This window comes from Austrofundulus limnaeus, unplaced genomic scaffold, assembly GCF_001266775.1.
Source record: "Austrofundulus limnaeus strain Quisiro unplaced genomic scaffold, Austrofundulus_limnaeus-1.0 Scaffold33, whole genome shotgun sequence".
NCBI classification, from domain to species: Eukaryota; Metazoa; Chordata; class Actinopteri; order Cyprinodontiformes; family Rivulidae; genus Austrofundulus; species Austrofundulus limnaeus.
In genome coordinates, this window is record NW_013952435.1 from 943,576 (window position 1) to 955,067 (window position 11,492).

Genomic DNA, 11,492 nt, shown 5'->3' on the forward strand with positions numbered 1-11,492 from the left:
GTCAAAATTGGACGCAAAGGGACCTTTGAAAAACGTCAATATGTGACGACTCGGGAGTGAGAATGGGTTGCTATGGTGTATAATGATGTGATTGTGATGCTGTAATTCTGAGTGTTTTATGTGCTGCAGAACAGGAACCTGCTGTAAAACAGCAATTATGTTGAGTCAGGCTTGATTTTTAATAATCTTTTCCTGTTAAATAAATAAATCTAAATCGAATCAAATCATCACCAACTGACATTAAAAAAAAACATGAAAATAGCTGCAACACAGTCAATTTTACAAATACTGAGTTAAAACATGTTGTGGTCATAGCTAAGGATCATCCCAAACACACAACCCAAAGTGCGTCTCATCGCGCAAGATCTTTGCTTAAAACTTTAGCTGTTTGTGTCAGCTCTGTTAGCAAAACTTGTCATTAACCAGTGCAAATAKTTGGGACCAATTCAATATGGCCACCACATTAAAAAATGCTCTCATGTTTGCAGATATTGTTGCTAACAGTGGTGGGCAGCACTATTCTAAAAATTAGTTGCACTAACCCTAAAGCACTAACTTTAATATTTAGGTCCCCTAATTCTAAAGCACTAACACAATGAAAAATTTAGCAAAAGCTAATTCTAAAGCACTAAAAACCCAGATGACCCATGGAACATTCCTCAGAGTCAACATGAGACAATATTTTCTCTGTGCAGAATATTGTTAATATTTCATCTAGAGTAGAGGTTCCCAAAGTTGGGGTCTGGACCTCTTTCTTGGCCACAAAACATCAATTGAGGGTCACTAGATGACTTCCAGACATCAATTTAAATGCAAAAAAAAGAAAGAAAAAAGGCTAATATTTTCATCATTGTTATTGTGAAAATGAATAAAAATTAGTATCATAGTTACTAGGTTTTTTATAGTTACTGTATTATTCTCATGTTTAACAAAGTTATTAGCAAACTTTGCTACGTAAACAAGTAATATCTGGGGTCATGAGTGTCTGCAGCTGTTATTTTGTGGGTCGGAAGCAAAAATGTYTGAAAACCACTGATTTAGTAGAGAAGTGACCAACACTTCTGACAGTTTTCACCCTCAGCTGTTGGCAATAATGTTGATCAGTATTTATTTATATTTAAATAACAATTAGTGCATATAAATTTAGCCCATAAATTTAGCAAGTGCTAATCCACTAATGAATTAGGAAATTAGCAAAATCTCTAAAGCACTAATCAGGAAATTWGTTCCCCTATTAGTGCTTTAGTGCTTTAGGGGAACTTGCGTAGTTGCGTACATGCTTTGATCACACAAGTGCAAGGTTTCACCCAAATGACTAGAACTCCATCGTTTCCAGCATAAAGTGATCCAAGTTTAAAACTGTGGCATAAAGCTGGTGTCCTTCAAGTCCAGTTATATATCTGGCAGCACCATGAAGCCAAACCATTCGGTCGATTTACAACTTTTGTATTCGTCTTCTTTAGTTGGAACAAACCCGATCTGAGTATTTTTCCAGTGTGGGAGGATCCCAAGAGTTTTTACAGGACGCCACAAAAACAAAGAAGTCTGCGCTTCAAAAGATGTGAGTATGATCTAAAGCTTTCCAAACCCAGCCGTCAGAAAGGRCACGCAACTTATTCGTTTGTTTCTTTTTTCAACGTTTTCAGAGCCAAACAAGCCAACGTCCAGCAAACGAGCTCTGAGGAGAAGAAGCGCTCGGACCAGGAGGCTCATCTTGAAACCCGAACACAGGAACGTAAAGCTGGGGAGAGGAAACCGAGCTGGAAGGCCATCCCCACGGCTGAGCAGGAGGCTGAGGTCCAAACGCTGAAACCAGAGCCTGAAATCCTTTCTAAGAGCAGCAAGAGGCACGAGCCCGGCGACGACGGCGAGGATCCTCACCTACAGCCGGCCAAGAGACCGTGCCTTGGAGGACCTCCAGGCACAACACGAGCCGACTCCGCCGAGTCCTCCTCGCAGACATCCATCCACGACCTGCCACTTCCTCAAGTCCAAGTAAAGACAGAGCCCAAGGCTTCCCTTGTCTCAGAGCGCCAGGAAACCACACTGGAAGTAGAGCTGCTTACTCCAGGGAAACAAGCCCGGAGGCTCCCCCTCACGAGCAATAACACACCACCAACAATCCAAAACAGGCCCGCCGCAAGTCTGAGGGGCCTATCTGTCAAGCCCGAATCCTCGGGCTCTTCTATTGGTTCCAGATCCGCTCTCAGAGAGGAGGGGAGCGAGAACGTGCCCAGAACCTCCAGATTACGGCGAACGAAGAGGTCCTGAAGGGGAGAGGAAACGCTTTCGGCAAAGAATCCTGACGCCACAGAGATGGAGATTATATTCTGACAGGCTTCATGTTTTGTAGTCCGTGTGTCACTTCTAACTGCAGAACTTCACATGTGCTTTTTATATCAAACCACTTTGTCAATTGATACATTCGAGTTTTCCTTTGTCAAATATGTGAACGGGCCCTCCACCCTTCAGCAGCAGCGGGCCAAGAGAGGCTCGCAAATAAGTGAAAAACCTTTTTAATTGGAGTTTTGATTTGGCTTTGTGTTAAAGATTAGGCATTTGAGACAGGCAGGAGCCACACAGTACGTCATGGCCTCCAGTCTGAAACACTGGCTCCTACGCGTCTGAACAGCGTCCAGTATCCCTGCTCCAGCTCCCATGTGATTGATGGGGGTTTCCAGATTTGTTTCATCACCCCATTCTCAAAAATGCCCCCTTTTTTTTCAGGTTTTTATTCTCATACGGTTTACTTCATACTTGGTTCCTAAACGCTTGGATTGTTGAGCATTTATTCAGACTTTAAATAAAACTTGAGAAACTGATGGAGTAGAAGTGATTTTGAAAATATAGGACTATAAAACGCAGCTGCTGTTGTCACCTAAGCATTTATTGTGAACGTTGCTGTCCAAACTCATTAGTAGCCAAAACTGATCCACTAGAGACTTCACCGGATCTTTAAAGGGCCCGTGACGAGATTTTTGATAAAAAAATTAATGCATTTTTGGAAAGATAACATTAACGTGTTGCAAAACAAATTGCACACCGCTGAGATGAACAGTTGAGATATTTGCATGTGAAGAAACAGGAAGTGATGTCAAAGGGGAATGTTTGCATGTAAACAGAGCGTTGTGCTAATACAGACTGTATCTGATGTTTTTATTTAATTATGAGTCACTATCGGAGAGAGACAAAGAGATAAAGTTCAAATAATTTTGTTTTAATAAACAAAGACCAGAGATTTTATTTTGTTAATGAGTTCCCCTTTGATGTCACTTCCTGTTTCACTTTGGCTGAGACAAATTCAAAAGAAACTAGGCCTGTTATGTGACTACACAGGTAAAATCACGCGTACTATGCCAATTTTCTTAATGTTTTCTGACACTTTGTAATTGAAGCAGAGGCATGTCACAGGCCCTTTAAAATGTTCATTGAGAATATAAACCACTAACAAATTTAATGAAAAATACAGTTAACCAATGGAAACAATGCGGTTTGGATGGTTTTTTTTTTTTTTTTTTACTTTTTTAGCAGATTGCCTGACGTTTTGACAAAGAAGCCCGTCGGGTTTTCCAATCTGTAACCCAAGCCTGTTTGCCACCTGAAGCCAACTCAGCTTTTTTTTTTTTATTAAATGTGGGGGCGACAAAGACGTGGCAGATTAGTGAAACTGGAAGTTTTTAAGATCTTTCCCAGGAGGTGATGCTAATCTTTGCTCTGGTTTTAATCCTTTCGAACAGATTCCGAAGTGATGGACTCAAACTCCAGTCCAGCTCGTCTAAAAAGCTTTTAAAGGAAAAGCTTCAGAGCAACAAGGGAATGGTTGTCTAAAGGCTCATGAGGGTATTTTCGTCTTCAGGATTGATTTAAATACGACGGACGGCTAGCTGCAACGCAATTAGCTGTAAACATATTTGGACAGGGACCTCATTCACGTCCACGATGCGTCTCCAGCTCCGGTTCCCACGCCGGCTGCATGAGAACGYGCTCATGTGCTCCGACATGTCTGGCCCCATGCATCACAGACAGACTCTTAAAACTCGTCTCATCCAGAACAAAGGCGACTTTAATTCTCTTTTCATACAAAATATTTAATAAATATGACTTTCAAAAAATATATTGCCAGATCAACACATAATTCTCAAGTTCATAAACACAAGAAAAAAAAAAGGGGGGACAAAATGTTGCCATGGGGTTAACAAATGAGAAAACTTGTTCGTCTTTAAAGAGCCTCGTTTAAAAAAAAAAAAGGGAAAATGTGCACAGAAACAAAGAGTCGCAGAGCAAGGCAGTGTTTTATCCGGTTCCACAGTGTTCCCATTGCCCTCCCCCCCACTCTTCAAGTACTCGAGGTCTAAGCTTATGATATTACGCTGACTAAAGCAGATGGGAATTCTGGTTTGTGATGTTGAAATGTGTCAAACTGAATCAGCTGAGTTTTTGTTCCTGTAAGTAGAAACCGGTCGGTGGCAAGCAATATGTCTGCCATCGTGTCCAAACCTCGCAGCGGCCATGTTTCTTTTGTTGTCCTCACCTCACCTGCCTTCAATTAAAGGTCCTGGCAACAAGTAATGAAATGTCAAAATGAAAAGCGAAACAAAAAAAAAGTTTGTTTTTGTTTCAAGCCCAAAGTGCCCAACTTTTTTTCTGAAATTCTTGGAAATTTGGCTTTAAAGTTGAAATCGCTGAAAAAAAAAATTTTTTTTTTGAAAAATGGTCGGTTTCTGCAGCTATCAGAACCTTCAAAACTAGACAGAACATAAATAAAAAGGAATGATATTTTAAGGCTCTTGATTATTAAGTTAATAAATCAAATATACACAATGATTAATAAAAAATGTACATATCTACATGTTCTAAATTGTCACATAAATTCTTCATTTTGGCAGCAGCTGCTGCTGACATCGAACCCCCTCTCCTCCCTCCCCTCCCCGTAAAAATAAAATAAATAATAAAGTGGATTTTTTTATTCTTATTTGACAGTTGCTGAAGTCTAAAGCTGAAAAAAGGCACTTTTCTCAAAACAGAACTAGAAGGAACGCGCTAAAAAACCAAAAACAATTAGCTCTAGTGTTGAACACGTCGAGTAGTTCGAGTCACTCTACAACAATAACACCATAAGCCCCTTCCATTTGTCCAAATATGAAGGAAAAAAAAGAGGAAATGCACAGGAGGACACTTCTGCAAGTCGTTCTACTGTGAAATGTAGACCAGTGCCTTGTGTTTTTGTTGTTTTTTTGTTTTTTTTTTCCAGCCAACCAAAGCAACCATCACTGCCAGTGTAAGCCAGCTTGTCAAGACTTAAATTAACACGGGGAAAATCTGAAAAATACTGTGGGGTCGCGAGTGGCACGAGCGCAAGCTCCGCGTGCCAAAGCTCCCCGGTTTCACCCACCACCTGGGTGTGCAGGAATAACGCTCGGTTGCACAGCAACACAGCCGTCTGCTATACGATGTAGTCCATCCTGTTTATGCTGTTTGCTGTCTCCAAGTCTCTGTTGTCCTGTTTGTTAGTCCAGTTCGGGTGCTTGGACGTGGGGTTGGAGACGGGTGCCTTCTCGTCCCTCTCCACCAGTGTGTATGCTGGCTGTTTGGCGAAGCGGCCCTTCTGCAGGTGCCTCTCCTTGTCGTTCTCGTCCCCCTCGGAGTGATTCGTCCTTATTTTGGCCGTGATCGAGTTCTTGCTCTCGAAGTCTTTGATGGCCACCGTGAGGCCCACGTGCTTCTCGATGGGGTTCTTGATCTGGTTGAGCTGCTCCCGCACGTTGTTGGTCGTGTTGTCCTCGGAGCCCGTCGGCGACGGCCCGCCGTGGCCGCTCTGCTTCCGCCGCCGCCGCCGCACGCACCACAGCAGGACGAAGACCAGCACGAGCGCCCAGATGACGATGAAGACGGAGCTGAGGAGCGGCACCAGGAAGTCTGACGGGGGAGGAGAGAAGACACGTCACAGAAATGGCAATGTAAAACTGCGAGCTTTGTTTTAAAGAGGTTTCAAACTTTGGCCGGTACCATCAAACCTCTCGGACTTAAAACAAGAAAGGAGAGCGCCGCCACCAAGTTGATTGATGGTGGACACATGCAGGAGGCCAGCCAGCTGCAGTGAGAGCCAATTTAAAGCCACACAGGCTCCTTTTTCCATTTAAATACAAACCAGTTCTGGAAACACTCCACTACTCTATGATCAGCAGACCTAGCCAMCCCTAGACCAGTGGWTCTCAATCCTGGTCTTCAAGGACCACTGTCCTGCGTGTTTTAGATGTTTCCTCTTTGACACACCTGATTTAAATTAATTGGTAGACTTCTGCAGAAGTTAAGGACCAACAACTGAAACATGCAGGATAGTGGTCCTTGATGGAGAACCACTGGTCTAGACCAAGACTTTTGCCTCTTTTTGTCTTCCTCCCTGCATCACAGCTGATAAAGTCCTGACTTTTGATAACTATTAATCAGAACAGGTCTTTTAAAGGGAACCGTGATTAGTTGTAACAGTAGACTTTAGACTATAAAAATACTGTAGGATGTTCAGTTTTGCAAATTTTTAAATATATATTTTAACACGGACTGACCCATTTTATTTACACACAAAGCATTCTGGGTAAATGATGACGTGGATAGGTCCTCGGTGCGAGGCTGCTAGCGAGCTATATCCACCCTGAAGGTTAATCTTGGACAATATCTGATGATCGACGCTTTTAAATGAAACCAGAGAGCGTTGACAGAGAGGAGAAGGTAGAAATGACTCAGCCTGGAACTGAAAATATGGATGGAGGACAACAGAGCTGCTTCATGGAAGAAGAACCTCAGCTTAGCCTGTTAGCTTTAGCATTAGCCCCGACGCTATCACCATATATATGTATTAGCTCAGCGCTACACATTCTCCTCTCATCACTGAGGTCCTCCATCCACATGACAGAGAGGGGAACACAAAAATGACTCAGACTGCAACTGAAAATATGGATGGAGGACCTCAGTTTAGCTAGCGCCGTGCTAATACATATAAGGCAATATAGTGTCAGTTCTAATGCTAAAGCTAACAGGCTAAGCTGAGGTTCTTCTTCCATGAAGCAGCTCTGTTGTCCTCCATCCATATTTTCAGTTCCAGGCTGAGTCATTTCTACCTTCTCCTCTCTGTCAACGCTCTCTGGTTTCATTTAAGAGTCGATCATCAGATATTGTCCAAGATTAACCTTCAGGGTGGATATAGCTCGCTAACAGCCTCGCACCGAGGACCTATCCACGTCATCATTTACCCAGAATGCTTTGTGTGTAAATAAAATGGCTCCGTCCGTGTTAAAATATATTTTTAAAAATTTGCAAAACTAAACATCCTACAGTATTTTTACAGTCTTTATTTTACAGTTAAAATAAATGTTTATCAAATAAAGTCTAATGTTACAACTAATCACTGATCCCTTTATGGTTTGTTTTTTTTTGATTTATGGAGAAAAGAAATAAAAATTTGGTTCCTACCAGTTTCGTTCGGTTTCGGCACCCGCACTTCAGCGATGGCGGAGATGATGGTGTTGTTCCCGTTCCGTTTGCTGACCAAGTCGATTATTCGATCGATGATCTCTTTAACGGGACGGCGGTCCAAGCGATGATCTTCTGCAGACTGGAGGCAAAGAAATCCAGGTTTAAATTCAAACTTGAGTACGATCACACCTACGAGAGCGAAGGGTCCACTTCGCTCCCAACTCGTCCCATAAAACAACCCGTTGGGAGGGTCTCCACGTGGAACACACCACCGCAGGCTATAAATCAGAGACTTCCACGTGTCGACCYGCGGGGCAGGTCAGAGGGCTGGGGAGGTACTCACGATGCAGACGTGGATCTCGTTGCTCGCTGAGAACGACGGGTCACAGGTTATGGACATGGAATGCTCCAAGGAAAGATTCTTGACGATATGCAAACGCCTCAGCTGCTTGCACACTCCTTCCACAGTCAGGCCCTGCACAGGGAGACGGGATGATGTTCACACATATGGAAACAACCAATCTGGATTTGTCTTTTGGCAGGAGGGGCAGCTTCATAACTGGCTACAGCCCACCTAACTGAGATTAAAGACCACCAGCTCAAACGCTCGTCGCCACGCTCCGTCATGATTAGTGGGACCTGGCGAGTGATGATTATTTGATGTGAAAGAATTGCTAAAGCTCTCATTTAAAACGAATCCTGGATCTTATGGAGGAATTAGMAGGAGAGCTGCAAAGACATGTTTAGAGCAGTGCTTCCCAAAATGAGGTCCTGAAAATATTTCCTGACATTTAAAAGCTATTTTTCRCCTTAGTTGTTACAAAGGAGTGAGGTTAGTGTACTTAAAGGGGACGCATCATGCAAAATCCATTTTTTTAGCCAGTAAATACATTTAGTTGTGTCTCTAGGAGGCAGAAAAGTTGAATTTAGTCTCTCCTGCAAAGATATCTTTATATTCTGGTTGGTTCATATTTTTCAGCTCAGTCAGTTTTCTCTATTTTCTGAGTCTATTACATCATATTATTTGACAGAATTGCCAAATTAGGTTTGGATTTACCAATTACAATTTCCTCGTCTTAATTCTCTGGTTCTGGGTCAGACTTTGGCGCCAACATGTAAGGCTGAATGGACAAGTCTTTYGTTGCAATTAAATTGTAAAAAATGTTTCTTCACTGCTAGAAAATTAAGGCCGCAAATTTATCATCATCGCGATAACAGCCTGTGCAATAGGCATATTGTAAATAACTATAAATGGCAATAAATGGTTGGCTTTAATGTTTGCATCAKTCTGATTAACAAAATGAACCAGAGATACCAGATCAAATCATCCCCCTCTCTCAAACTGGAGCAGACCGGTCTGGAAGCTGGAGGGGGGCGGGGCTTGACGTGCCTTAAAATGAACAGTATCAAAACCAGCTTCTTTGAGACGCACACCAGAAAAGGGGTGGAAGAGGGGCTGGTAAAGTTCCAATAAGGAATTCAGACCAAAGCTTTTAGTTCCACTTTATAAAGACCCCAACTGAAGGATTGAAATGTAAAAATGAAGGATTTAAAAGYATCATATGTCTACTTTAGAATAGATCAGGGGTCTGCAACCTGCGGCTCTGGGGCCACATGTGGCTTAATTAATTTGTATGCAAATATGTGATCAATATTACTAATACAAAAAGTAAAACACATTAGCTCATGCTAGCCTGCTGTTTACTTAAATAATCTAATTTATTTCTATGATCTTTCAAATCCATCAGAATTACCTTTAAATCATTTAATTACTATATAATAATAAGAATTAGGAAAAAAAAGCCTGAATAATTGTAGTAGTTTTTATGAAAATCGGTATAAACTAGAGTATATACAGTATTTTTCTTGTTTACATTAATATGGTCTTTTTATTTGTCCTGATGCTTATTATAACAACAACAACAACAACAACAACAACAACAATAATAATTACTAATAACAACAGCAATGTTTTTTTTAGTTTTATAATGTTGCCTCCACTGACCGTAAAGGTTTCCCAAAAGGGCCCACGAACCACCAGTTGATAATCACAGTTGTAGCTTGTTTTGTGGCTCCGGACACATTTTATTAGTGAGACAAGGAGCAGAAATGACTCTGTTGATCATAAAGGTTGCAGACCTCTGGAATAGATGAATGTAGTATAATGAATACTGTTACTATGTCCATGTTTAATTGACAAATGTCTCAAAGTTGGAGTCGTGACCCAGTTGTGGGTCATAAATAACTTTGGATAATGTCCAGAAATCAATTTTAAAAAGGTAATAAAATAACTGACGTATTATTTTTCCTATAATTATTACAAAAACAAAATAATGAAAAAGCTTTTTAGATGAAAAAAGCCTTTGTTTATTAGAGTTACTGACAAAGTTTGTGTACTCAGACCAGTACTATTCGGGGTGACAAGCTTCTGATGTGGGTATTTTGTGGATTCGAAGGTAAAAAGTTTGGGAAGCACTGCACTAGTTCACCTAAGTGTGGATTTAGACAACTGTTTACAAACTAAATGAACTCCTCAGAGTTTGTTTTTGCCCTGGAGGAAAGGCGGGAGCTCTCCTGGAACTCTGATCTCTGCTGTTGCCATCGTTTACAAGTCGTAACGAGGAGAGGGAAAAAAACCGACCGTTTCTTCGGAGAACTCACCTGAGGCATGGTCTCCTTCTTCAGGGTGAAGGTGATGTTGGCGCAGCTGCTGTCCTGGTAAGAGGAGCTGGGGTGGCATTTGATAGGAGGCTGGGGAGAGTTGGGGCGCCAGCACTCCCCGAGCTCCACGCACGGCTTCACGAAGCAGTGGCCCTCTCTGAGAGGCACGCAGCTCTGGCCCAGCGGACACCCGCCTCGACCCTTGGCGCTGAGTTTGCACGACCTGGGGCCGCACCACATCTGCAGAGGAAAAACAGGATTCAGCTTTTAATCTCTGCAGCACAACAAGACTAAAAGCAGTTATTGGCATTTTAGTTGCCAATTAAAATGAATGYGACTTGTGCACGACACAAACAAGCTCCTGTTTGGAGAAAGTACAAGAAACGTCAGGTTCAAAACAGTAGCCTGGAGTAGATTTTACAGTTCCATATTAACTTTCACTCCCACGAGCAGAACCAGTAACGTGCTTTTGTTCCCTCGGTGGTTAGATGAGCACGATAACGCTACCTCAAGCTGCTCCCGTAAGAATTACACAACCCTCGGTCGATCCAGTCCRACTGTGGGAGTTTCTGCGTTTGGCACCTGACACTGACTTATAATAGCACCATTGTGCAGCCTTTTTTTTAAAAAGCAAACTGTATCATCCCTACACAGAATCTGACACTCCCAAAGCAGCTCCACCCTGAGCACAGAATGTTGTTGTGGCCCAACCCACAGCTGAGAACAAGCCTCGAGTGGGGAACCACTCTCCCCACAGCCTCTCTCGTCCGTAAACAGAGGCGTGAGGCCCTGCACAGGTGAGCGCAGTTTGTGCAGACGTACCTTCGTGCACACAACCTTCCCGTTGGAGCAGTGGCAGGTGTTGCAGTCCTCCTCCCACGTGGCTCCATCCAGGGTCACGTGTCCGTTAACGGAGCAGTGCTTTCTTGTCTCTGCGTTGAGATGGATTTTAGCGTCAGGGATGCTTTTGTATATTTAAAGATGCTCACTTTGCGAGGGGAGGTACCTTCTTGACAGTGGGGTCCAGTTCGGTCTGCAGGACAGAGGCATCGGTATCCGTTGATCTCGTCCACGCAGGTGGAGCCCGACGCGCACGGAGAGGACTGGCACTCGTTGATATCTGTGCAGGAGACATGGAAAAAACATCTGTTTATGGGATAAAGAGCAGAGTCAGACACAGAGCAGAACTCTGCTTTACAACTGTAAAGTAACTAAGTACAAATACTTTGTTACTGTATTAAGCAGAAGTTTTAGTTATCTGTACTTTACTGGAGTAATTATTTTTCAGCCTACTTTTTACTTTTACTCATTACATTTTTACACAATTATCTGTACTTTCTACTCACTACATTTTTTTAAAA

General features: G+C 42.5%; 2 protein-coding genes across 3 annotated transcripts in view; one reads left to right on the forward strand and one right to left on the reverse strand.

Moving 5' to 3' along the window:
• The window catches only part of slx4ip (SLX4 interacting protein), a 53,197-nt gene extending 50,375 nt beyond the window's left edge, over window positions 1–2,822 (forward strand). For both annotated transcript variants that reach the window (XM_014005952.1, XM_014005951.1), the window contains exons 7-8: window positions 1,464–1,561; window positions 1,647–2,822. In XM_014005952.1, the coding sequence (XP_013861406.1) occupies window positions 1,464–1,561; window positions 1,647–2,271 (723 nt within the window). In that variant the 3' untranslated portion in view covers window positions 2,272–2,822. The remainder of the gene's footprint in view (window positions 1–1,463; window positions 1,562–1,646) is intronic.
• A 1,220-nt stretch (window positions 2,823–4,042) lies between these two features.
• jag1b (jagged canonical Notch ligand 1b) overlaps window positions 4,043–11,492 on the reverse strand; it is a 36,189-nt gene continuing 28,739 nt past the window's right edge. The window contains exons 21-26 of the mRNA XM_014005947.1: window positions 11,138–11,251; window positions 10,954–11,063; window positions 10,132–10,371; window positions 7,814–7,945; window positions 7,468–7,609; window positions 4,043–5,916 (exon numbers count right to left, since the gene is read on the reverse strand). Coding sequence (XP_013861401.1) covers window positions 5,444–5,916; window positions 7,468–7,609; window positions 7,814–7,945; window positions 10,132–10,371; window positions 10,954–11,063; window positions 11,138–11,251 — 1,211 coding nt within the window. The 3' untranslated portion in view covers window positions 4,043–5,443. The remainder of the gene's footprint in view (window positions 5,917–7,467; window positions 7,610–7,813; window positions 7,946–10,131; window positions 10,372–10,953; window positions 11,064–11,137; window positions 11,252–11,492) is intronic.